Here is a 22,982-nt window from a genome sequence, read left to right as displayed (position 1 = left end):
TACCGGGACCCTCCTCCCCAGCAAAGTTGCCCCCAAGCGGGCGGCGTGGCCTGGAGCCGGTTCTGGGTGCAGGGTCACCATTTTCCTCCCCTTCCAGCTTGTTTGTGCGCCGTCGTTCCACCCCCTCTCCCTCCGGCCTAGTCCACTCCCTCCCCATGTTGGGACAGCCCCCCTCGACCAGGCGTTCTTCCTTTCCTCGTCATCTTCTTGCTGGAAAGGGCCCGAATTTTCTTTTTTTTTTTTTTCTCTTCCCACCTCCGTGGCATTCTAATTACTTCTCCCTTCTCCTTTACAAAGATGGGGGTGCCCTCTCTGGATTGGTTTTATTCCTCTCCTCTCCCAGGAGGACCAGCCCAGGCACAGACGCTGTCCTTTGAGAATTTTCTCTGCTTTTCTGTTCAAAGGCTGGTTGCAGGGAGGGAGCTCAGGACAGAGATTTTTCATTTAAGAACTCTTTTGGCTAAGGCCTGCAGGGGATTCCCAGCATCTGAAATATTAGCACTGGAGCAGATCTCTACTCAGGTGAAATTCCTATACTGGACACCACAAGAATGTGTCAGAACAGGTTCCCTGTGCAAGGGGCATCAAAACCAAAATACTCCCACTGCGCTCTTCACCGCTTTTTAAACCACCGGGAGGGGGCAAAAGACATAACTGGGTTGTTAACTATTCATTTCAGCGTATGAAGAAAAAAAATGTAGGTGTTTCTTCTGCTTTTGGTTTGATGTATTCATCCTTTTGCTTTTTCCACCGCCTCGAAAAAAGGGACTTCACCTTCATACTAGTGTATCTAAATTGTTGACGTGAGTCAGAGTGAGATGGTTTACTCTGAAAGGTACTGGACTTTACAGACTGACCATTGATTTTGTACACAGAGTCCTACTTAGTAACTGTAGCCACTGTCTGTTGCTCCAGTGACTTTAGTTGGCAGCCACCATCCTGTAGGATGTTTTCCGGGCAACATTACCTGAAGTACTTTAGAAATATTGTAGTTTTGAATGTCAAAAAAAAAAAAAAAAAAGGCATATCAAGAGATGATTCTTAAAGCAGGGCTAATGTGTTAGAATTGAATGCTAAAAATAGTCAAGACATTAACACCATTTGGGCAGTAATCATCAGATAATTTTCCATGAAACATACTTTATGAAAATCTAAGTTTAGCTTAGAGTCCAATGTAAAGACAATTCAGCCTCTTTTGCGGGGAATATATTCACAAATATGGGCTTTAGCGCTTAAAAATACATTGCAGTTGGCCGGGCGCAGTGGCTCACGCCTATATTCCCAGTACTTTGGGAGGCTGAGGCAGTTGGATCACCTGAGGTTGGGAGTTCAAGACCAGTCTGACCAACATGGAGAAACCCCATCACTACTAAAAATACAAAATTAGCTGGGCGTGGTGGCGCATGCCTGTAATCCCAGCTACTCGGGAGGCTGAGGCAGGAGAACTGCTTGAACCTGGGAGACGGAGTTTGTGGTAAGCTGAGATCCTGCCATTGCACTCCAGCCTGAGCAACAAGAACGAAACTCCGTCCCCACCCCCCCCCAAAATATATGTATATACACACATTGCTGTTATATAAGAGATGTATGCTATCCTTGGCATTTTTTTCCTCATTCAGCATAAAAAGTACCTAATGCTTTTTGTGTTTTTCAGATTCTCTGAAGTTACACCCATCACAGAATTTTCATAGAGCTGGACTATTGGAAGGTCAGCAAAGTACCATTTTAAAGCATATTGTGTTAGTATGCAAAGGTTTCTCTGAAATGGAGTTTAAATGGGAAAGTATGAAACTTTGCAAACTCACACAATGTCGTTTTCTCCTAAAGAGTCTGATCCTTCTTTTAGAGCAGCTGAATGTTTCAATGGATTTCGTTGCTGCGTTTGATGTGCTTGTTGGCTATTATATCTGCTTTGAGAAACATTGAAAAAAAATCATTTTAAATTATGTGTTGAGTGTTCTACTTTAGAATTCCAGACCTTCATTTTAGCTTTTTATACACAAAATAGAATGTGAAAAGGCCCAAACATTAACATGAATATAAAAGAGTGACACCAAACATATAATTAGTTTGAAAATTCAGAATTTAGAACATTTATATGCTAAGCATTTCAAAATGATCTGTTAATTATTTATTGCAAAATCATTGATGCCATTATTACTGAATTATACTTAAGGGTAAGGAAAGCCAAGTAATAGCGATTATGATTGAGCTGTGCTTAGAAGAAAGGGTTTCAGAAAGTTCTGGAAATGTTAATAGAGTTTGTAGATTAGTTTAAACAGCTTACACTTACTTTAGACAACTTTTGGCTTTGTGTGTGTGTGTGTTGTAACATTTTAAGACAAAATATTCTGTGTTTTTGTAGATTTTGAAGTGATTTCACATATATCATCTTTAAATCTTTATAATTCTGGAATTGGACAGCAAAGATATTAATTTCCTCATTGTAGAGAAGAGAAACTAAGGCTGAAATTAAGAAACCAAAAAATAAAAAAGTAAAAAAAGTCCCACAGTAGGAGAAATAATACTTTCTGTGTTTGAGTTAGTGTTCTTTATCCAGAGCCAAGCGGCCATCGTGAAATATGCATGTAACCAGTAACAAACATTTTATGGTCTACTTTAAAAAGGCCCTAAATATTTAAGTTTGACTTGAGAAGATTTTTGCCTCCCATGGAGGTAGTCTGGGATAGTGGGGGGAAAGCGGGTTTTGTAGTTGAGCTTAAATTTGAATGCCAACTTAGCTACTTATTAGTTCTATGACTTTGGGCAAGGGATTTTACCTCTCTAAACTTTAATATTCTTCCTGTTAAAATGTAGCTGTCTCTTAAATTTAGTGAGCCAATATGTATTAAATTGCCTAGTATAGCGTCTAGCTTAATTAATGTTAGTTTTTTCCTTTAGTATCAGCTAAATTTTTTTAACAGTATAATTTAGAGCATATAAAATGTTCTCAAATTAATAATTGGTTATATTTGTTTTGTACATATAAGCAGCCCATAGATACAAATTAGTATGAAAATCAAATTTTTTTAAAACTACAGTTTGAAGTGAGAAATTTTTAGCAGTGTTTCTTAGTGAAGCAGATTTCTGGTTTTTATTCATATTCAGTTTGTGACCATGTTGTAGAGATGTATTTGTCTGTACAAACCCATCCCATTTCCTGGGCAACAAACCATAGAGTGTCATAATCATAGAGATGATCAGGGAGGAGAAAGACATGAAAAAAAAATGAGTGTTAATTATTTAAGCAAATATTTTTAGTGAGCTGATGGAAATGCAACCATTTAGCATGTTTATTTACATGTTTATGCCTAAATACTTTTGTTAATTTTTCATTTTAGTTAAGAGGATTCTCAATTATTTAAAGTAAGGCTACCCTTTTGGAAATTATATATAAAATGTAACATGTATAAGTATCAATTATGTCATGTCCTTTAAAATTTTTTAAGATAGGGAGTCTTAAAGAAGTTGTTTGCTTCTGTAATGAAGTGTCTAATCTCTGCCACCTTGTTGCTATTTCTTTTTTGTTACTGACATTTTAAAGAATATATGAAGTAGAGAGAATAAAATAATGAACCCCCATATACCCATCACCACAGTTTCACCATTATCAATCTAATCTTGTTTCTTTTATCTCTTCTTCTCTCCCAAGCTGGATTATTTTAAAACAAATAGCAAGCATCATATCACTTCATATATAAATATTTCTGTATGACAGTGACTTATTTCTTATATTAATTTTTAATTACTCTATTTTATTCCAAGAAATAGTTTATAAATTATTTCTTGAAATATTCTAGTTTATTTCAGCAAAGTCTCTTGTGACTCTCCTGCCCTCTTTTCAAAATAGAGTACTGCAGGAGGCTACTGCTTCTAGTATATAGTGTATTCTATAACCCATGTTAAAATTGTAGGCCATGCTGCTAGATTTGAGTTCAAATTATTGCTCTGACATTTACTTGTATGGCCTTGGCCTAATAATTTAATCTTTTTTGCTTCAGTTTTCTCATCTTTAAATGGGAGCAATAACAGTGCCTCATCTTAGGTTTTTGTGAAGATTATTTGAGGCAAATTCATGTAAAGCATTTAATTTAGCACATAGTAAGTGCTCAGTAAATGTTAGCTAAAGTTAAAAAATTTTAAACAACTAAATGCTAGCTATAGAGAGTGCTTACTGTGTGCCAAGAAACTTTACAAATAAGAACTCCTGAGGCAGGCAGATCACTTGAGGTCAGGAGTTTGAGACCAGCCTGGCTAACATGGTGAAACCCCATCTCTACTAAAAATACAAAAAAAAAAATTAGCCAGGCATGGTGGCACACACCTGTAATACCAGCTACTCGGGATGCTGAGGCAGGAGAATCCGTTGAACCTGGGAGGCGGAGGTTGTGGTGAGCCGAGATCACTCCACTGAACTCCAGCCTGGGTGACAGAGTGAGACTCTGTCTCAAAAACAAACAAACAAACAAACAAAAATAACTCAGTGAATTCTCCTGACTACCTTTTGAGATGGTTATTATTATCCCACTTTAGAGATGAGCAATTGAAGTCATAGGGAGCTTCAGTAACTCACCCAGAGTCACAAGCTAGTAAATTGTAGAACCAGGATTCCAACCCACGTAGTCTCACTTTAGCCTAGGCTCTTAACTACTACCCTGTACTAACTACCAGTGGTATATACTATCAAGTTCTGTGTAGTAGTATTTATGTATGCATGTTTTACATCAGTAGTCTAGATTTTCATCTATTAATAAATAGTATTTAAAAACTCGACCCAGAGTGAGGGGAATTTAAGTAATTGGTGTGATATAATTTTTTTTTTTTAATAGAACGTATCTTTTCCAAATTTAATTTTTTTGGGGGGAGAAACAGGTTGGAAAACCTGCATTTGGGTATTATTATTATTTATTTATTTATGTTTTTGAGACGGAGTCTTCGCTCTGTTGCCCAGGCTGGAGTGCAGTGGCATGATCTTGGCTTACTGCAAGCCTGCAAGCTCTGTCTCCTGGGTTCACACCATTCTCCTGTCTCAGCCTCCCAAGTAGCAGGGACTACAGGCAGCCGCCACCACACCCGGCTAATTTTTTTTGTATTTTTTAGTAGAGACGGGATTTCACCGTGTTAGCCAGGATGGTCTCGATCTCTTGACCTCGTGATCCACCCGCCTTGGCCTCCCAGAGTGCTGGGATTACAGGCGTGAGCCACTGCGTCCGGCCTGCACTTGGCTATTATTAAACTTTAGAAGTAGATTCAAAATGTCTACTATTTGACTGAGTTTGCACTTAACCTTCCTATCAAAACAGTGCTAGTCTTTCTTGCAACCACTTTTTAAATTTAATGTGATAATTGCCTGACAATGGGATAAGGGTCCTGGCTAATTAATTAATGTTATAATACACGGCCATTAAATGATGTTTCTGGTAACCTCATAATTAACATGTGACTCTCTTAATAAAATAAGTAAATAAAAATTATGCTGTTATAATTATATTCAAAGTAACTTGTATTACAAAAATCCTGAACAAAAGTATATACCACAGATTTTTGTTTTTCAATTTTATTTTGTATTTTCCTTTTTTAAAGAACATGGTTTATATATATATTTTAAAATAAAATGGTTTGCCATTAGTAAGTTCAAATTCGAAGGCTAGGGTTCCTTTTTGTAGTGCCTGGGAAAAAAATTCAGCTGCAGAGAAAAGGCACCATTTGTTATACATTCTATAATGAAAACTATTCATTTTGACAAATGAAAAACTAAGATAGAAATGAAACTGAATCATTCTAGAAATAGGGAAATATAAGATTATAGAAAAATCATAGATAAAACAGGAAAAATAAGAATATAAGCAAATTGGAAAAATAAATATAAACAATAGATTTAACAATTTTAATGATTTTTAAAAGCATGCATTAAGAAATTATATGATGTATCAAATGAAAGAAATGGTTAAATAAGACCTAAATGCTGATCTGATACAATCTTTGTTATTTATTTATCAGTCTCACTCTGTTGCCAGGCTGGAGTGCAGTGGCGGGATCTCGGCTCACTGCAACCTCCGCTTCGAACTCCCGAGTTCAAGTTATTCTCCTGCCTCAGCCTCCTGAGTAGCTGGGACTACAGAGGCACGACACCATGCCCAGCTAATTTTTGTGTTTTTAGTAGAGACAGGGTTTCACCATGTTGGCCAGGATGGTCTTGATCCCTTGACCTCATGATCCACCCTCCACAGCCTTCCAAAGTGCTAGGATTACAGGCATGTGCCACTGCATCTGGCCACAATCTTTGTTTGAATTAAACATTTAAGACCAGAAGATTTTTATTTTTTTTATTTTTTTGAGACGGAGTCTTGCTCTGTCACCCAGGCTGGAGTGCAGTGGCCGGATCTCAGCTCACTGCAAGCTCCTCCTCTCGGGTTCATGCCATTCTCCTGTCTCAGCCTCCCGAGTAGCTGGGACTACAGGCGCCCGCCACCTCGCCCGGCTAGTTTTTTGTATTTTTTTTTTAAGTAGAGACGGGGTTTCACCGTGTTAGCCAGGATGGTCTCGATCTCCTGACCTCGTGATCTGCCCGTCTCGGCCTCCCAAAGTGCTGGGATTACAGGCTTGAGCCACCGTGCCCGGCCAAGACCAGAAGATTTTTAAAAGAAAATGTGAAATACGACAATGAGAAAATAAACAATGATTTTTTTGTTTACTACTGCTAATCTATTTGATATGGTACCATCCAGAATTATACTTTATAGTGCAAAAATGGAAAATCCTAAACATAGTGGCAATGTTTTGTTGACTTTATGGAATATTTCTGATTTATATATCTTCCTAGGGCCCTTGTTATATCATAGTTAGATCATAAATGCCTGTAATATTTTATGTACGAAGATACCTTTTTGGAAAGGATTTTTTGAAAACATTTAACATGAAAAATAATCTATTGAATTCTTTTCTTGTTTAGTATCTGATAATCTCTATGGATCTATGTCTAGTAAACTAAAAGTATTATGAAAGTAATGAAGTTCAAACATGTCAAGTCATACCTACTTCATCCCAGCTTCTTGTCTTTAGATCCATCTGTCTGATTGCTTACCATCTGTTTTTGTGTCCCCTCCTAAACTCTGCTTTCATTATTTTCACTCAATACTAGAATTCTGTTGCTTATTTAAAATAAAAGGATATATATTCATATCTTTTTTTTTTTCTGAGGCGAAGTCTCGCTCTGTTGCCCGGACTGGAGTGCAGTAACGTGGTCTTGGCTCACTGCAAGCTCTGCCTCCCAGGTTCCTGCCATTCTCCTGCCTCAGCCTCCCGAGTAGCTGGGACTACAGGCGCCTGCCACCACACCTGGCTAATTTTTTGTATTTTAGTAGAGATGGGGTTTCACCATGTTAGCCAGGATGGTCTCGATCTCCTGACCTCGTGATCTGCCCGCCTCGGCCTCCCAAAGTGCTGGGATTGCAGGCGTGAGCCACCGCGCCCTGCCATAAATTCATATTCTAATCAGGTGGTTCTTGGCCTGCTTTTAATTTACTCTTGACTCTAATTATTCCAGGAGTCCCCTAAAATTTCAAAGTGGTAGTTCAGAAAAACATTTCCTAGTGTGATTAGTATTATGTATAAAAAACAGCCACTTTTTTTTTTTTTGAGATAGAGTATCACTCTTGTTGCCTAGGCTGGAGTGCCATGGCGCAATCTCAGCTCACCGCAACCTCCGCCTGTGGGTTCAAGCGATTCTCCTGCCTCAGCCTCCTAAGTAGCTGGGATTACAAGCCTGCGCCACCACACCCAGCTAATTTTGTATTTTTATTAGAGATGGGATTTCTCCATGTTGGTCAGGCTGATCTCGAACTCCCAACCTCAGGTGATCCACCTGCCTCTGCCCCGCAAAGTGCTGGGATTACAGGCGTGAGCCACTGCGCCCAGCCAAAACAGCCACTTTTATATGAAAAAGTTGACTCCTTAGATTATATTTTATAATAAGAGTAACAGGTAACTAGAAAAAAATAAGATCAAATTAATCAGAGAGATTAGTTAGGCCTGATTATTCAGTGGCATAGAATATAGACCTGTTAACTTTAGAGAGGCAAGACATTTTTCAGTAGAAATGTTGCTTATTAATTTATATTATTGTCTTTTCTTGCTGTGGCTAGTATTTTATTTCAAGTTACACAAAAAAAGTTTCCTGTGTCTTCTGTTTGCTTTTGTGTTAATAAAAGTCAAGGTTAAATAAACTAACAGAGTATAAGACCAGTGATAATTATGTACTTGAGTGAAAAGGTAGAGATTTCCCTTATGAGTTAACTACAGATAATGGATCTAGCTTTCAGATATAAATAAACTTGATATAATAAAGTATATATATATTTAATGATTTTTTTTTTTTTTTTGAGATCTGCTCTGCCACCCAGGCTGGAGTGGAGTGGCCGGATCTCAGCTTACTGCAAGCTCCGCCTCCCAGGTTTACGCCATTCTCCTGCCTCAGCCTCCCGAGTAGCTGGGACTACAGGCGCCCGCCACCTCGCCCGGCTAGTTTTTTGTATTTTTTAGTAGAGATGGGGTTTCACCGTGTTAGCCAGGATGGTCTCGATCTCCTGACCTCGTGATCCGCCCGCCTTGGCCTCCCAAAGTGCTGAGATGACAGGCTTGAGCCACCGCGCCCGGCCCATATTTAATGATTTGAACTGAACATTTGTTACATGAGAGTTCAGTTACTTTTATTTGTTCTCAATAGCTTTCGAAAAATATATACTTCTCTCTTTTTTTGAGGGGGGTTTTGAAACGGAGTCGTGCTCTGTTGCCCAGGCTGGAGTGCAGTGGCACAATCTTGGCTTACTGCAACCTCTGCCTCCCAGGTTCCTGCGATTCTCCTGCCTCAGCCTCCCCAGTAGCTGGGACTACAGGCGCCACCACCTCGCCCGGCTAGTTTTTTTTTTTTTTAGTAGAGATGGGGTTTCACCGTGTTAGCCAGGATGGTCTCGATCTCCTGACCTCGTGATCCGCCCGCCTTGGCCTCCCAAAGTGCTGAGATGACAGGCTTGAGCCACCGCGCCCGGCCCATATTTAATGATTTGAACTGAACATTTGTTACATGAGAGTTCAGTTACTTTTATTTGTTCTCAATAGCTTTCGAAAAATATATACTTCTCTCTTTTTTTGAGGGGGGTTTTGAAACGGAGTCGTGCTCTGTTGCCCAGGCTGGAGTGCAGTGGCACAATCTTGGCTTACTGCAACCTCTGCCTTCTGGGTTCAAGCAGTTCTCCCACCAGAGGCTCCCAAGTAGCTGGGATTACAGGCATGCACCACCATGCCCAGCTAATTTTTTGTATTGTTTTAGTAGAGATGGGGTTTAACCCTGTTGGGCGGGATGGTCTCGAATTCCTGACCTTGGGTGATCTGCCTGCCTCAGCCTCCCAAAGTGCTGGGATTACAGGCATGAGCCACCGTGCCTGGCCCATTCTCTTTTATTTTTAATATTTGTGTGGTATATATGTGATCATTATTGCTTCCCACCCATGAATGTTTATCACTTTTTCATCCAGGAAACATTGTGATTAGTCTTTTACTGAATTTGGTATTTAATTTTGAAGATGAGAGAAGAACAGAAAAGTTTCTAATAGTGAGCTAAGTTGTTGATTATACTTATTTATTTATTTATTTTGAGACGGTGTCTCTCTGTCGCTTAGGCTAGGGTGCAGTGGTGCGATCTCGACTCACTGCAACCTCCACCTTGCGGGTTCAAGCAATTCTCCTGCCTCAGCCTCCTGAGTAGCTGGACTACAGGCATGCGCCACCATGCCCAGTTAATTTTTGTGTTTTTAGTAGAGACAGAGTTTCACCATATTGGTCAGGCTGGTCTGGAACTCCTGACCTCGTGATCCACCTGCCTCAGCCTCCCAAAGTGCTGGGATTACAGGTGTGAGCCACTATGCCAGGCTGATTATGCTTATCTTTATAAAATTAGTTTTACAGGAGGCTGAGGTAGGAGGATCATCTGAGCCTAAGAGGTCAAGGCTGCAGTGTGCCTACAGGATCATGGGATCTTGCCACTGCACTCCAGCCTGGGCAACAGAGCAAGACCCTGTCTTAAAAATAATAAAATAGGCTGGGCGCGGTGGCTCAAGCCTGTAATCCCAGCACTTTGGGAGGCCGAGACGGGCGGATCACAAGGTCAGGAGATCGAGACCGTCCTGGCTAACATGGTGAAACTCCGTCTCTACTAAAAAATACAAAAAACTAGCTGGGCGAGGTGGCGGGTGCCTGTAGTCCCAGCTACTTGGGAGGCTGAGGCAAGAGAATGGCGTGAACCTGGAAGGCAGCGGAGCTTGCAGTGAGCTGAGATCCGGCCACTGCACTCCAGCCCAGGCAACACAGCGAGACTCCGTCTCAAAAAAAAAAAAAAAAAAAAAAAAATAATAATAATAATAAAATAAATAAATAAAGCAAGAGAAGAAAAAAATTTAGTTTTAATTTAAAAAGTCTACTTGAAGCAATCTTTGTAGGACATGCTAGTCAAAAGAATAAATTCAGTGTTAGTAATAATTTAAAACCTTTTTTGAGCAATGTATATGTCAAGCAGTTTATGTTTAACAGCATTTTACATACATTTTTCACATTTAATTCTTAGAAAAATCCTGCGATGTAGTACCAGTATCCCTATTTCATAAATGAGCAAACTGAGGTATAAAGGGATCCACTAATTTTCCCAAGGGCATGTATCTTGTAGATGAGGCTGAAATTTGAACTTCACCAGTTTTACCCCAGAGTTGTGAGATTATATTGACTGTCTTACAGTCAGTAAGAACATTTGAGGCCAGGTGCGGTGGCTTATGCCTGTAATCCCAGCACTTTGAGAGGCCGAGGCTGGCGGATCACGAGGTCAGGAGATCGAGACCATCCTGGCCAACACGGTGAAACCCCATCTCTACTGAAAAAAAAAATACAAAAGCTAGCCGGGCGAGGTGGCGGGCGCCTGTAGTCCCAGCTACTTGAGAGGCTGAGGTAGGAGAATAGCGTGAACCCGGCAGATGGAGTTTGCAGTGAGCCGAGATCGCACCACTGCACTCCAGCCTGGGTGACAGAGCGAGACTCCGTCTCAAAAAAAAAAAAAAAGAACATTTGAAATTGGCATTTATACTTTGGGTCTTAATAAGATTACACCATTGTTCAGATAGTATAAAGAGAATGCTTTGTGTAGGATTCTTTAGCTAAGCAGCTTCCATAAAGTAATGAGACAAATTTTATAAGCCACATACAAAAATTCATAAAGAATATGATTATGACCCTTTTGGGGAAGATTTTGACACTCCATATTAGCAAATCGTTGCCTGACTTTGGTGAGTGTCTTTAACATTTAGATGAAGCAGATGGCTGATCAAAACACCTATGTTGGCCTAGCTCAGTGGCTCCCGCCTGTAATCCCAGCACTTTGGGAGGCTGAGGTGAGGGATCACTTGAACTCAGGAGTTTGAGATCATCCTAGGCAGTGTAGCAAAACCCCCTCTCTACAAAAATTAGCCGAGGATGGTGATATGCACCTGTTGTCCCAGCTACTTGGGAGGTAGGCTGAGGTGAGAGGATCACATGAGCCCAGGAGGTCGAGAAACACCTCTGTCCTGGCTGATGATGGGACTCAGAAGTGAAAAGTAGGAGAATGCTAAGCAGAAGCCACCATCTAAGGAGAATTACTTTAGAAATGAAGGTGCCGTGGGACTCTTGATTTATTTGGCAGGAGTTTTATGGAAGCATGGATGCCATTGTTCCCTATTTCTGCTAGTATGTTTCAGAGACAAAGTAAATTCAAGAAGAGATGAGCAATAGAAGAAATAGTACTAATGTAAGCTATATGAATAGTGGTATTTTGCATAGAGCCCTTATTAATATACTTCGGTTCTTTCCGCTTTGTCTTTTTTAATCTGCCCCTTTCACCCCATGTATCCATTTTCTCATGATAGTCTATACATTTTGTTGTTCTGCTATCGTATCTTGTATCCTTTCTGTATTTCCCTTCTTCTGAAAAACAAGCCTCTATAAAGGAGGTTTGCTATTGTAAATTGTAGTTTAGAATTTAACCCTCCCCCTGTAGTTTAGTCTCTTCTAATAAGCTGTAAGCAACATGGGCCAGAACGTATGTGTGAATTCATCTTGAGTGAATGAATGAACAACACTATTATGGCTAAGTAACCTATACTTGCATATATATATGAAAAATATATGCTTGGCTATATTATAGAATAATGTAGGAATCTATAAAGGAACAAACAATTTTTTACCTTTATACTCAGTTTTTAAAATACCGTGTTCCCTTTTAGAAGGTTGTGGTGGTTGAACGACAACAAAAAGATAAAGAGTGCACACTGTTTAGACCCATTTATGTGAGATTCTTTAAAAGACAAACCTAATCTATGGTAAGAAAAAGCAGATCAGTAGTTGCCTGGGGCTGGAGTGGGCAGAATTAACTGCAGCGGACCAAAAGGTAGCTTTACCAAATGGTTGAAATGTTCTCTGTCTTGACCATGGTGATTACACAAACATACATACTTTTTAAAAAAGTCATGGAACATTTAAAATGGGTGCACTTCGATACTTCTATAGGACATGGGTTATATATATTCTGCCACTGCACTCCAGCCTGGGCAACAGAAGAAATAGTATTAATGTAAGCTATATGAATAGTGATATTTTGCTATTTTGGGAAGCAGAGGTGGGAGGATCACTTGAACCCAGGAGGTAGAGGGTGCAGTGAGCAGAGATCGTGCCACTGCCCTGCAGCCCGGGTGACAGTGAGACCCTGTCTCAAAAAAAAAAATTTTTTTTTTTACCTGTGCTGAACACATACAGACTTCTTTTTCTTGTTCTTATTCCCTAAATGATGCAGTATAACAGCTATTTATTTATGTAGCACCTATGTTGTATTAGGTAGAAGTAATCTAGAGATGTTTTAAAGTATATAGGAGGATGTGCATAGGTTATATGCAAATACAAAACCATTTTATATTAGGGACTTGAGCATCCGGAAATTTTGTGGGAAGTCCTGCAACCCATCTCCAACTGGATACCAAGGGACAACTGTACTCTGATATATAGTTTCTACAGTTAAGCAGAAAGGTGAAAGCAGAATGTGAGTTTTTGGTCCCTTACAAGTGAGTACTATCTTGTGTTTAACTATGTATCATAAACACTAATTTTGAGTAAAATTCAGATGTGCCCATAATCATACATATACTGTATTCTGTATAGCTAGTTTGAGACATTAGGCATTAAAATGCTTTTATTAGCAATGCAATAGAAGACTTAAATATTTGTTGGTAGAAGACTGATTACATAACTCAAATTATTTGTTTGAAATAAAGTTTTCATTACTGTCATCTAAGTCAATAAAACACGTGTTTAAGTGTGTCCTATGGCAGTGACCATAAGCCAAACATAGACTTAAGCCAACAAATAGCTATCATTTACAATGGAGTTGTGAATTTGTTAATGTTTTTCTTTTCTCCAATAAGTAGCAACTTGTTGGATTGTCATTCTGAAACACTGAAACAAAGATTTTACTTGAAAAAAATACGGTAAAATGGAATGAATGATAAATTAATGTTCCCAAATGTCAATATTCAACTTCTAAACACCTTGTTAATTGACATTTGTAAGAACTTTAGAAACACTATAAAAGTTGCATCTGAATAAGTTTTTTTTTTTTTGAGCCAGAGTCTCACTCTGTTGCCCAGGCTTGAGTGGAGTGGCATGATCTCAGCTCCCTGCAACCTCCGCCTCCCGGGCTCAAGTGATTCTCCTGCTTCAGCCTCCCAAGTAGCTAGGACTACAGGCCTGCGCCACCACACCTGGCTAACTTTTTATATTTTTAGCAGAGGCGAGGTTTCACCATATTGGCCGGACTGGTCTCGAACTCCTGATCTCATGATCTGCCTGCCTCAGCTTCCCAAAGTACTTGGATTACAGGCGCAAGCCACTGTGCCTGGCCATAAGTTTTAATAAAATTATTTTGTGAACTCCAAGACATTTTTCTGTATTCTTTTTTGTGTCTGTTACTAAATTATATTCTCTAGAATATTGGGCTAACATAGGGTGAATGGATGGGAAAATAAACACAGATGTAATTTTATTATTATTATTATTATTTTTTTTTTTTTGAGACGGAGTCTTGCTCTGTAGCCCGGGCTGGAGTGCAGTGGCCGGATCTCAGCTCACTGCAAGCTCCGCCTCCCGGGTTTACGCCATTCTCCTGCCTCAGCCTCCAGAGTAACTGGGACTACAGGCGCCCGCCACATCGCCCGGCTAGTTTTTTTGTATTTTTTTAGTAGAGACGGGATTTCACCATTTTAGCCAGGATGGTCTCGATCTCCTGACCTCGTGATCCACCCGTCTCAGCCTCCCAAAGTGCTGGGATTACAGGCTTGAGCCACCGCGCCCGGCCTATAATTATTTTTAAAGAACCTTTCATTTTCTTAATTTTTGCCTTTAATATTGAGTACGGGATGAGAATTTATATGTAATATTTGAATTATAGATGCTTTGGATAAAATTACTACTTAATCATTTAAAAAATTAATTATTGCTTTTTTTTAAAAAAAAAACTAGGTAATTAAGTAGTTGAAATACAGAATGTCATTAAGTTAACTAAATTACCACTATATTACAGTAAATACAAATAACATGCTTACAGTGTAAACTATGGTAAATAAAAACTAAAAATACACTTCCTTGAAGGTATTTTTTAACCAAACTTCACAAGGATGGATGAAATTAACACTGTAAATTCTGCACAGAAAAATAATAGTGCATACTAAATTGAGAACAGACGCACAGAAGTGCTATTTTTAGAAATTAAAAATGGTAAAGATGATAATAGGCATATCAAAAGTCCCACATATTTATCAGGGTTGTAAATAAAAACCCAGTTCAAAAACATGCATTACTAACTGGCTGTGTGATTTTTAGGCAAGTTACTTAACCTTTCTGTGACTGTTTGTTCTTGTAAAATAGGGATAGTAGACTTATAGAACTGTAACAAGGATTAGATGGGTTAATATTTCTAAAGCATTTGGAATAGTGCTTGACACATAGTAAGTACTATATGAGTTCTTGTTAAATAAGCAAAATAAAAGTATGTATCCAGAGGAAAATTACTTGGCAAGCATACTCAGAATGTAGCAAGAAACCAGGATTTTATTAGGATAAGCTTCAGAACAACTCGAGTGTTGCTACATTTACATTACATTACATATTAGTGTAATATGTATTTTAATGTAATATGTATCTTAATATGTAATGTAATTACATTCATATACTTAATGTAATAAGTCTTTTAATGTAATATGTATTTTAATGTAATATGTATTTTAATGTAATGTGTATTTTAATATGTAATGTAATTAAATATGTAATATGTAATTATATTACATATTAAAAGTTTAGGGCTGGGCGAGGTGGCTCCTGCATGTAATCCCAGCACTTTGGGAGGCCAAGGTGGGTGGATCACCTGAGATCAGGAGTTCAAGACCAGCCTGGGCAATACGGTGAAACTGCGTCTCTACTAAAAAATATAAAAACATTAGCCAGGCGTGGGGGTGTGTGCCTGTAGTCCCAGCTACTCAGGAGGCTGAGGCAGGAGAAATGCTTGAACCCAGGAGATGGAGGTTGCGGTAAGCCAAGATCTTGCCACTGCACTCTATCCTGGGCGACAAGAGCGAAACTTAAAAAACTTAAAAAAAAAAAAAAAAAGTTTAGGCATTTATAGCACTATGTTGTGCAGGGTTTATCTTCCTAAAATACAAATCCAAACTTATCACTTGCTTAAATAATCCTTTACTAGTATCCACGGGCTTTAGGATGAAATCCAAATTCTTTTTTTTTTTTTGAGACAGAGTCTCACTCTTGTTGCCCGGGCTGGAGTGCAGTGGTGTGATCTTGGCTCACATGAACTCTGCCTCACCCTCCCATGTAGCTGGGATTACAGGCACCCACCACCACACCGGCTAATTTTTTGTATTTTTTTTAGTAGAGAAGGGGTTTCACTGTGTTGACCAGGATGGTCTCGATTTCCTGACCTCGTGATCCGCCTGCCTCGGCCTCCCAAAGAGCTGGGATTATAGGCGTGAGCTGCCGCGCCTGTCCAAAATCCAAATTCTTAAAACCTGGGTCCTGATTACATTTCCTAAAAAAATTGAGAAAAAATTCAGTTAACAAAGTTCATTTTGTTTGTTTGTTTGGTTTTTGAGACAGGGCCTCACTCTGTCGCCCAGGCTGGAATGCAGTGTGCGATCTTGGCTCACTGCAACCTCCACCTCCCGGGTTCAAGTGATGCTCGTGCCTCGCCACCTGAGTAGCTGGGACTACAGGAGTGTGCCACCATACCAGGCTAATTTTTTGTATTTTTAGTAGAGGTGGGGTTTTGTTATTTTGGCTAGGGTGGTCTTGAACTCCCGACCTCAAGTGATCTGCCTGCCTCAGCCTCCCAAAGTGCTGGGATTATAGGCATGAGCTACTGCACCCCGCTAAAGTTAATCATTTTAACCATTTTAAAGGGTGCAATTCAGTGGTTTTTATATATTCAAATGTGGTGCAACTATCATCATTACACATTCTAGAACATTTTTATCATCTCTCCAAAGAAAGCCCCCACCCATTAAGTAGTCGTTCTCCATTTGCCCCTTCCCTTAGGTCCTGGCAACCATTTGTTAACTTTCTGTCTCTATGGATTTGCCTGATTCTAGACATTTCACGTAAAAGGAATTCTACAATATGTGGTCTTTAGTGACTGGCTTGTTTGACTTACGATAATATTTTCAAGTTCATCCGTGTTATAGTATGCATCAGTAACTCATTCCTTTTTATTGCAGAATTGTATTCCATTTTATGGCTATACCACATTTTGTTTATCCATTCATTAGTTGATGAATATTTGTGTCATTTCCACATTTTGACTGTCATGAACAATGCTGCTGTGAACATTCATGTACAAGTTTTTGTATAGATAGATGTTTTCATTTCTCTTGGGTCTGCCTATACATAGGAGTGGAATTACTGGGTCGTATGGTGACTATATTTAACTTTTTAAGAAACTGCCAAACTGCTTTCCATGATGGCTGTACCATTTTTTCATTTTTACCAGCAGTGTATGAGGGTTCTGATTTTTTCACATTTTTTTGTCAGTACCTATCTGTCTTTTTTTTTTTTTTTTTTTTTGAGTCAGAGTCTAGCTCTGTCACCCAAGGCTGGAGTGCAGTGGCACGATCTCAGCTCACTGCAACCTCCGCCTCCTGGGTTCACGCTGTTCTCCTACCTCAACCTCCTGAGCAGCTGGGACTACAGGCGTTTGCCACTACACCCGGCTAATTTTTTGTATTTTTAGTAAAGACAGGGTTTCACCATGCTAGCCAGGATGGTCTCGATTTCCTGACCTTGTGATCCACCCGCCTCAGCCTCCCAAAGTGCTGGTATTACAGGCGTGAGCCCCTGCGCCTGGCCTCTATCTGTCTTTTTAATAAAGCCATCCTAGTGGGTATGAATTGGTATTTCTTGTGATTTTGAATTAATTTCTCTGATGACTAATGATATTGAGCATCCTTTCATGTGATTACTAGACAGTAGTATTAATATATCTTTGGAGAAATGCCTATTCAAGACTTTTGTGAACTTTTTATGATAAAAAAATTAAAAATTATATATTTATCATGTACATGTTTTGAAATATGTATACATTGGCTAATTTGAGCTTATTAATATATGCATTAACTTTTTTTGGTGAGACCACTTAAAATCTGTTTTCTTAGTGATTTTCAAGAATGTAATACATTGTTATTAATTTTTCTCGCTTTAAAATTGGGTTATTAGGCCGGGTGGGCGCAGTGGCTCATACCTGTAGTCCCAGCACTTTGCGAAGCTGAGGAGGGCCGATCATTTGAGGTCAGGAGTTCGAGACCAGGCTGGGCAACATGGTGAAACCCCATCTCTACTAAAAATATAAAAATTAGCCGGTGTGGTGGTGCATGCCTGTAATCCCAGCTGCTCAGGAGGCTGAGGCAGGAGAATTGTTTGAACTCAGGAGGGGGAGGTTGCAGTGAGCTGACATCATGCACTTGTACTACAGCCTGAGTGACAGAGCGAGACTGTGTCTCAAATAAATAAGTAAATAAATAAAATAAAATAAAATTGGGTTATTTGTCATCTTATTCTTGAATTGTAAGAGTTCTTTATATATCCTGGATGTAAGTCTTTTATCAGATACTTGATTTGCAAAAATTTTCTCCCATTCTGTGGGTTGGCTCCACATTCTTGGTAGTGTTACTTGATGCACAAATATTTTAATTTTGATAAAAGCCAATATATTTTTCTTTGTTGCTCATGCTTTGGTGTCATATTTTAACAACTATTGTGTAGCCCAGGGTCACAGAGGTATACCTATGTTTTTTTCTAAGAACTTTATAATTTTCACTCTTACATTTAGGTCTTTGATCCATTTTGAGTTAATTTTGTATATCGTGTGAGGTAACAGCCTAACAGCTTCATTGTTTTGCATGTCCATATCTAGTTGCCCAAGCACTGTTTGTTGAAAAGACTTGTTTCCCCATTGAATGGTCTTGGCACTCTTGTCAAAAATTAATTGGGCATAGATGTATGGGTTGTTTTTGTTTTTTTCTTCTGGACTCTCAGCTCTATTCCATTTTGCTATATGTCTATCCTGTGTCAATACCATATTGTCTTAATTACTGTAGCTTTGTAGAAGTTTTGAAATTAGGAAGTGTGAACCTTCCAACTTTTTTTCTTTTATAGGATTGTTTTGGCTATTTAATGTCCCTTGAATTTTTATATAAATTTTAGGAACAGCTTCTCAATTTCTGCAAAGAAGTCAGCTGTGATTTTAATAAGAATTATGTTGAATCTGTAGGCTAATCTGAGGAGTATTACTGTCTTAATATTAAATATTTTTGTCCATGAACATGGGATGTCTTTTTATGTTTTTAAGATCTTTATTTCAACAATTCTTTAAAAAGTTTATAAGTATTCTATTTGTTTTTAATCATTGTTTTTTAAGTGTTAATAAAATTATGGAAATGATTTGAAGAAAGGTTTGTCAAAATTTAGGAAAGCCTTTGTGTTTATAATTTTCTTTTTTTAAGGGATGGGGTCTCATTCTGTCATCCTGGCTGCTGGAGTGTGGTGGCATGAGCATGAATCACTGCAGTCTTGAACTCATGGGCTAAAGCAATCCTCCTGCCTCAGCCTCCTGAGTAGCTGGGACTACTCAGTGTTTACAGGTGCATAACACCATGCCCAGCTAATTTAAAAAGAAAAAAAAAACGTTGTAGGGACGGGTTCTTGTTCTGTTGCCCAGGCTGATCTTGAACTCTTGACCTCAAGTGATCCTCTCATCTCATTCTTCCAAAGTGCTGGGAATACAAGCTTGAGCCTCCAGGCCTAGCTGAGCTTTTGTATTTAAACACAAGATTATGCATGTGTTAAGGGAAATAAACCTAGCATATGATAAAATCTGTAAAATATTAGAATCAGTCATAGAAGTAAAGCTACAGTAAACCATAAAGAACGTCTAGTGAAGTCCAGTTTTGCTTAGATATTTATAGTGGATGGTAAGCTTCTTAAGGGCATTGACTATACATTGCATTTTTGTAACACCTGGCACAAGTGCTTTGTATTTGAAAGGTTCTTGATATTTGTTGAATGAATGAGTAAATGAATGAATCCTACATCCAGAAAAGAAGGAAGGAAGGGTTTTGGAAGTTTGAGGATTGTGCTCTAGTTATATGCAACCGTGTAGCAGGTTTCAGTTGGAATAATAATAATTGCATTAAAATAACTACAAATGGGGAACTAGGCCTTTAAACAGTTGGGGCCGGGGTGGTGGCTAACACCTGTAATCCTAGCACTTTGAGAGGCTGAGGTGGGTGGATCACTTGAGGTCAGCAGCATAAGACCAACATGATGAAACCTCATCTCTACTAAAAATACAAAAAAGTTAGCTGGGTGTGGTGGTGCCTGCCTGTAATCCCAGCTATTCGGGAGGTTGAGGCAGGAGATTCGCTTGAACCCTGGAGGGGGAGGTTGCAGCCAACCGAGATCGTGCCACTGTACTCCAGCCTGGAAGATACAGCAAGACTCTGTCTCAAAAAAAAAAAAAAAAAAAAAAAAAAAAACCAGAATTGAAACTATTTAATCTGTAAAGACAAGAATTTAGATACCTAAGGTGAAAATTGTGTATTTGTTCTGTGTCTCTCTCTTTTTTTTTTTTTTTGACAGAGTGTCACTCTGTCATCTGGAGTGAGTGGGGTGCAGTGGTGCCATCTCGGCTTACTGCAGCCTCCGCCTCCCAGGTTCAAACGATTCTCCTGCCTCAGCCTCCTGAGCAGCTGGGACTACAGGCGCATGGCACCACACCTGGCTACTTTTTTGAATTTTTAGTAGAGACAGCGTTTCACCATGTTGGCCAGGCTGGAATTGAATTCCTGACCTCAAGTAATCCGCCTGCCTCAGCCCCCCAAAGTGCTGGGGTTACAGGTATGAGCCACCACATCCGACACTTGAAAATTGAGGTGGATTTGTTCTCCAAATCCAGAATACTCGAATCAGAAAGTTCTCTTGGAGCTTGAAAGAGGCAGCTTTAGGGCAAAATGTGTAACTATGTAATACAGTGAGTTAAAGTTCTCGTAGGGAACTTTATATCTCTGATATGTTACAGATTGAAATAACAGACTCTAGAGTGGTTAAATTAAGAGATAATAGGACTGTCATGAATAATTGCAAATGCTAGGAATATGACCTTAGTCTTATGACATAGAAAACACCTAGTGTCTTTATCCTACATGAGAAAACATAATTTTTCCCAGCAGGACTTTCTCCCCCTTCTCTATGTTTGGGAGGATTATTTTTGCAGGTGGAACTTAATTAAAAATCGTCTTCAAAAGCCTGTGCCCCACAGAACAGAATGTAACAAGTTAACATGAGGTGATTGTAGAATTTCAAATAGGCGGGGCGGGATGGCTCACACCTGTAATCCCAGCTCTTTGGGAGGCTGAGGTGGACAGATCATGGGAGGCCAGGAGTTGGAGACCAGCCTGGCCAGCATGGCAAAAAGTCATCTCTACTAAAAATACAAAAATTAGTCAGGCATGTTTTGGCCCATGCCTGTAATCCCAGCACTTTGGGAGGCCAACACAGGATAATTGTTTGAGCCCAGGAGTTCGAGACCAGTCTGGGCAATATAGTGAGACCCCATCTCTACAAAAAATAAAAAAATTAGCTGGGCATGGTGGCATGTGCCTGTAGTCCCAATTACTCAGGAGGCTCAGGCAGGAGGATCCCCTGAGGCCAGGATGTCGAGGCTGAGTGAGCTATGATTGTACCACTGCACTCCAGCCTGGGTGACAGAGTAAGACCCTGTCTCAAAAATAAAATTTATTTTGGTGATGGATGCACAACTGTGACTTTGCTGAAAGCCATTGAATTGTGTGCTTTAAGTAGGTAAATTGTATGATATGTGAATTATATTTCAATAAAATATGTGTGTATATATATATGTACACACATATATATATTCACACACATAAATGTACTGGAAGAGTTTAAACAGATGGCAAGTGTTGTCAAAACAGAATATAATTTATGTTTTTCTTTATGTTTTATTTTTTGAGATGGAGTCTTGCTCTGTTGCCAGGCTGGAGTACAGTGGCGTGATCTCAGTTCACTGCAACTTCCACCTCCCGGGTTCAAGCGATTCTCCTGCCTCAGCCTCCCGAGTAGCTGGGACTACAGGGAGATGCCACCACGCCCAGCTAATTTTTTTTTTTTTTTTTTTTTATTTTTAGTAGAGATGGGGTTTCACCATGTTGGCCAGGATGGTCTTGATCCCCTGACCTCATGATCCACCTGCCTTTGGCCTCCCAAAGTTCTGGGATTACTGGCGTGGGCCATCATGCCCAGCCCAATTTTTTTTTTTTTAATTGTGTGGGGCTGTCTCATAAAAGTAGCTTTCTTCATGCATTGCTGGTGGGAATGTAAAATGATGCAGCTGTTGTGAAAAACAGGTGGTTCCCCCAAAAAAGTTAAATGTAGAATTACATGATCCAGCAATTCCACTCATAGGTATACACCCCAAAGAACTGAAAGCAGGGACTCAAACAGATACTTGTGCACTAATGTTCCTAGCAGCATTGTTTACAATAGCCAAAAGATGGAAACAACCCAGGTGTCTATCAACAGATGAATGGATAAATTCCAAAATGTGGTATATAAGTACAAGGGAATGTTATTCACCCTCAAAAGAGAATGAAATTCTGTTACATGCCACAGTGTGAATGACCCTTGAAAACATATGCAAAGTGAAATAAGCCAGACAGAAAAAGACAAATATTGTATCATTCCATTTACACCAGGTAACTAGATACATGAACTACTTAGAATAGGCAGAGAAAGAAAGTAGAATATTGATTACCAGGAGCTGAGGGTAGGGGAGGAATAGGAAGCTATAGTTAAATGGGTACAGAGTTTGTTTGGAGTAATGAAAAAGTTCTGGAAATGAATAATGGTAATGGTTGCACAATGTCATGCATAGATTTAATGCCACTGAATTGTGCACTTAAAAATAGTTAAAATGGTAAATTTTATGTATAATTTACTGCAATTAAAAAATGCGTTCAAAAAACTAGAAATTTTTAAGAGTAAGATGCACTACTTTTTTTTTGTAGAGTTAGACGTAATTGTGTGGTGGTATGTGGAAAGGAGAATATTTTCATTTTTGCATTTAAAAGAATATAGTGTTTTAGTTGTCTGTCATTTATGGTTTTCTTCCTTCTGTTTTCAGAGAGTGTGAGTTTCTGTTAGTTTCTATGTGGGACACAGAATCTTTAGCTTTAGATGTAAATGAGATGACCTAAATACCACTGACTATATTACATCTTTGATCATCAAAAACTAGATTTTGATAAGCCAGACTAGACTACAGATGACTTTGTGAAAAATTC

At 39.2% G+C, this 22,982-nt stretch overlaps 1 protein-coding gene across 1 annotated transcript in view; it reads left to right on the top strand.

Annotated features, from left to right (window-relative positions):
* NFAT5 (nuclear factor of activated T-cells 5, tonicity-responsive) overlaps positions 1-22,982 on the top strand; it is a gene marked incomplete at its 3' end in the record, with an annotated part of 86,195 nt that overhangs the window by 3,931 nt on the left and 59,282 nt on the right. The window contains exon 3 of the mRNA XM_011932122.1: positions 1,655-1,708. Within this exon, the coding sequence (XP_011787512.1) occupies positions 1,655-1,708 (54 nt within the window). The remainder of the gene's footprint in view (positions 1-1,654; positions 1,709-22,982) is intronic.

Source organism: Colobus angolensis, unplaced genomic scaffold (assembly GCF_000951035.1).
Source record: "Colobus angolensis palliatus isolate OR3802 unplaced genomic scaffold, Cang.pa_1.0 Scaffold93, whole genome shotgun sequence".
Taxonomy (NCBI): domain Eukaryota; kingdom Metazoa; phylum Chordata; class Mammalia; order Primates; family Cercopithecidae; genus Colobus; species Colobus angolensis.
The sequence above is the reverse complement of the archived record's forward strand: the minus strand, read 5'-3'. Positions and strand labels throughout refer to the sequence as shown.